General features: G+C 35.2%; 1 protein-coding gene across 2 annotated transcripts in view; it reads right to left on the reverse strand.

Annotated features, from left to right (window-relative positions):
* The window catches only part of dohh (deoxyhypusine hydroxylase/monooxygenase), a 22,413-nt gene that overhangs the window by 14,501 nt on the left and 3,619 nt on the right, over positions 1-4,293 (reverse strand). For both annotated transcript variants that reach the window (XM_008408184.2, XM_008408185.2), the window contains exons 2-3: positions 3,822-3,928; positions 3,191-3,358 (exon numbers count right to left, since the gene is read on the reverse strand). In XM_008408184.2, the coding sequence (XP_008406406.2) occupies positions 3,191-3,358; positions 3,822-3,927 (274 nt within the window). In that variant the 5' untranslated portion in view covers position 3,928. The remainder of the gene's footprint in view (positions 1-3,190; positions 3,359-3,821; positions 3,929-4,293) is intronic.

The following is a 4,293-nucleotide window of genomic DNA, read 5'->3' on the forward strand; positions in this document are numbered from 1 at the left end:
AATGAAAAAATTGGGTTAATGAAATAGGGAAATTGAAAAGTGGTTAAATGAAAAATAGATTAATGAACAATTGATAAATGGATAAATGAAAAATAGATAAATGAAAAAGAGAAATTGATAATATTAAAAATAAATAAATGAAAAAGCTAAATTAAAAAATGGTTAAATGAAAAAATAGATTAATGAAAAATGGGTAAATGAAAAATAGATTAATGAAAAAAAGGAAATTGAGAAATTGATCATATGAAAAATAAATAAATGAAAAATTAGGTTAATAAAAAAGCAAAATTATTTAACATATTTTTTATTTAATTCACTCATTTTCAGATTTATTTTACTCCTTTTTTATTTATTTCACCCATTTATTTATTTAATTTTGGCTGAAATGGCTCTCCATAGGTATAAAGTGGAGCTAATGTGCAAAGAAAGGTCAAGTTAAAGACAAACGTACGGCACATGTATAAAAAAATATTTTTTAAAAATTGTGAAAAATAAAAGGACTAATGGATAATTCATAAGGAACTCTGAAATTATTTTTTTCCCCTCTAGCCTGAAACCCCCCCCCCCCCCCAATTTGTTTAAAAATCATAAATTATATATCTAAAGAAAATAAGAACCAAATAGCTTTCTATTCCACTCCCACAAAAAAATTATATATTAAATTCATAACTACAGGGTGGCCCACAATAAAGTAGCCTGCGTTACTATAGTATTACTGGCGGCCTTCCGTAAAGAAAGAAAGAACATGAAATGCCAAAATCTTTACTCATTCTTTACAGAAAGTGCTGGAAATGATCCCCTTGTGCGTCAACGCGCCTTAACATATTGTCATATATGCGACGCAACTCTGGGGCACCAATGCTCTGAATTGCATTACGAATATTGTCTTTCAACTGCTGTAAAGTACTCGGGTTATTAGCGTACACTTTTCCCTTCAAATTGCCCCACAGATAAAAGTCACAAGTTGTTAAGTCCGGCGATCTCGGTGGCCACAATCCTTTGGTGATAATCCTGTCTTCTGTAAATGCCTCACGTATTCGTGTCCGGTGACACGTGTGACAAGTCGCGCCGTCCTGTTGGAAGAAGGCGTACTCGCGTTCTTCCAGCATCAACTGTCCATAAAATTCCTCAAAAATTCTCATGTACACTTTTGTGTTCACTGGGGAAAGATTCACTCGGCACGCCACTATGGCAGGAATGCGGGCTACTTTTTCATAAGTATGTATGAAGGTACATGCCATGCAATGACTTTCTGCGAACGAAATTAAAAAATGAATTTCTGTGCATTTTGTGACTGAGATTTTGACACAATGGACCTTTTTTCAATTACAACTTCATGAATGTTTTGCGAAAAAAATTTCAAAAGTAGGTATTGTGCAAGAAATCTACTCCATTTTTAAGTTTTAATATAATAAAATTTGGTCTTCTAACATCAGATGAAGAGTTAAATTATGATATTAATTTAATCCTGTTTTTATTAATAAATACTGCTTTCTAAAATTCACCTCCATTTTTCAAGTTGAATAACTTTATTTGAAAGAGTGCTTAAACGTTAAGATTTGAAATTCATCTTGCATTTGTAGCACTTTGTTTTACTTCCCTCACAGTTAATATTAGCTATAGTGCTTGGTTTAATACCAGGGTTCAGCCTCCGCTATGAAAGGTAGCCGAGATTTTGTAAATCTTAAAAAGTTTTAATTATTGCCCAACATTGATTTAAATTAAGAGCCTACCTTAGAAATAAAACAATATTATTATAAATATTATATTATGTATTATAACATTAAAAAAATTGACACAAGTGGAAAAGACTATTATTTATATGTAATTATTTCACTCTACTAGAAGTAAGACACCTCCCAAATCTCCTGTTTTTGTTTTGAAGGTTTCCTAAAGACAAGGATGTGAGGAAGTGGGAAATGCCTTTGGTCCATGTATTTTCAGGCAGTTGGTTTTTTCGTTTGAAATGAAAAATGAGAAAATGAAAATAGACTCGTTTTTTCATTTTTTAAACCAAAAGCGGAAATCAGACAACGGCTCGGTCTGTGTATTTTCAGGCAGTTCGTTTTTTCGTTCGTTTTGGCTGAATATCTGATTGTATGTTATTGTAAATAAATTTTTATGAAAACATTTTGTCTCTGTTTATTTTGTAAAATTTGAGTTTAAAGCTCTGACTACATATAGGTTGATACAAATTAAATATTAAATAATTATTTTAATGTTTCTTGCTTATAAATCCAGAGATAAGAAATAATGGTAAGTACCAACTCAAAAGTTGTTCATTATGTTTAGTCAGTTGAGTCTTATAAATTAAAAGTAAATAGTCTCATGAAGGGGACAAAGGTTTTAATTTCTAACTGGACAGTCATACTTCACTTATAAAAAGGTAATTTTCCACCCCAACACCAAACGTTTACTCTCGGAGCGTTCAAGTTTCACACCATATTGCTTAAGTGTGAAACTGCTGCGCGCTTGCGCAGTGTGAAGGAAAGAGGAAACAGCTATACACACAGGCTGCGAATGAGATACAGGCGATCGCCAACAAGAGATTGTGATCGGCTATCACAGATCATACACATTTTCACGCAAATCGGTCAATAATGATCGGTGGCCGATCAATCGGCACACCTCTAGTATTCCGATCGATCGGCACACCTCTAGTATTGATATTAGTAGACAAACAAATCTTGAGTGGCTGTGTGCTTTATAAAATACTCATCATACATCAATCTATTCTATTCTTATTCTATTCTGTTTTCCCCACTAAGAATATTTAAATATGGTCAATCATATATCAACCCAACTCAAAAATACTTTAAAAATAAATGTCCTTGTACATGTAGCTATGAAAGCTGTTGGAATAAGATTTTTCGCAAAAAAGTGTGAAAATCTGTTTAGTATTCAGTGATAATAAACAGATTTAGATGCGCTGATACTTCATTGCGCCTGCCAAATGTATAACGCTGAGTGAAGCGGGCGACCGCTCCAAGATGGCGGCCCTACATCTCGTCAGCGACAATAGGCAAGAGCGGTGCATGAGGCGTCTGGTATAAACCAAACTGAACTGTCCTCTCTGGGGGTCTACTTGTCAGTGAGTGTATTTTGTACCAGCTGATTGTAAATAAATGGTTGACAAACTCTATGCCATGTATTTGACAGAAAGTTGTTACATCTCCATACCAGGTCTCACCTGCTTCGTGCCTGACCATTGGCTCCTGCTTGGTATCTTTGAGAACAGTTGTAAGAACCGGGATGGCCCGTCTGTCCTGCATTTGGCCCAGGCAGTAGGCCAACTCATGCTTCAGTAAGGCCGAATCATCAGTGAAAGCCTTGCTGATCCACTCTATGGCTTCAGCACCTGTCAGAAGATATTCAAGTAAATCCAGATGTTCCACACATTTTAAACTTGAAAATTTGTCAGAACCAGTTGATTGGACTGGCAAATATACAGCTGAAAAAAGTCTTGTCCCACACAGAACAGTAATTATCATTAGTAATGTTAACGTCTAAAGTCTAAATGATAAAGTCTAAATGTTTCTGACATATTATACTGAACACTAACTTACAACAGCTAATCAAAACATAATATTGTAACAATTTTCCGTAGCCCAGTAGGGTCAACAGAATGCAAAACCAACAACAAAAACTGAGTTAGCAAATTTTTTCATAACCTCCATTATGGTTTTTTCATTTTGTTGGCCCTTCTGGACCACAGTACATTATGGAAATGGGATCCTAGGCCATGAAATAACATGTTTTAGTATTTTTGGTATAAAAACACCTTTAATTTTAATATTTAAAATTGCTTCTTGCAGATTTACCTCCCAGATTCCTCAAGGTGAACAGTGCTCTGAAGCGCTGCGACAGGTCCAGATCTGGGTTGACCAGAACCTGCCCTATAGCGGTCAACTGCTCCACAGTGGCCATCCTGTAGCAGAACTGCATATCAACACAACTGGGAAACATGGTATCAGCTGTCCTAATACCTTAGTGTGTGGCCAGAAATTCAGGAAGATTTGATGATGAGGCTTAGGAAGCTGTTTAAACAAAGGTTAAAGGATCCCTATATCTATTGTGCACTCCTCTTTACTGTTAACACTGAGCTAGTTTGAAAACATAATTGCCCCTGTAGTTATTACATGAGTTTTTCATTCATGAAAAGGAGGGGGTACCTTCACTATGACAGGTGTGTTGACCAGAATGTAAAAGATACCTAACAAGACTTAACTAGAAAATTCCTGCAGAAATTTTAAAGGGGCATGCCAAAGTGTGCCCGTCGGCTTTGACGCAGCG

The sequence above is a fragment of the Poecilia reticulata genome, linkage group LG4 (assembly GCF_000633615.1).
Source record: "Poecilia reticulata strain Guanapo linkage group LG4, Guppy_female_1.0+MT, whole genome shotgun sequence".
Classification (NCBI taxonomy): Eukaryota; Metazoa; Chordata; class Actinopteri; order Cyprinodontiformes; family Poeciliidae; genus Poecilia; species Poecilia reticulata.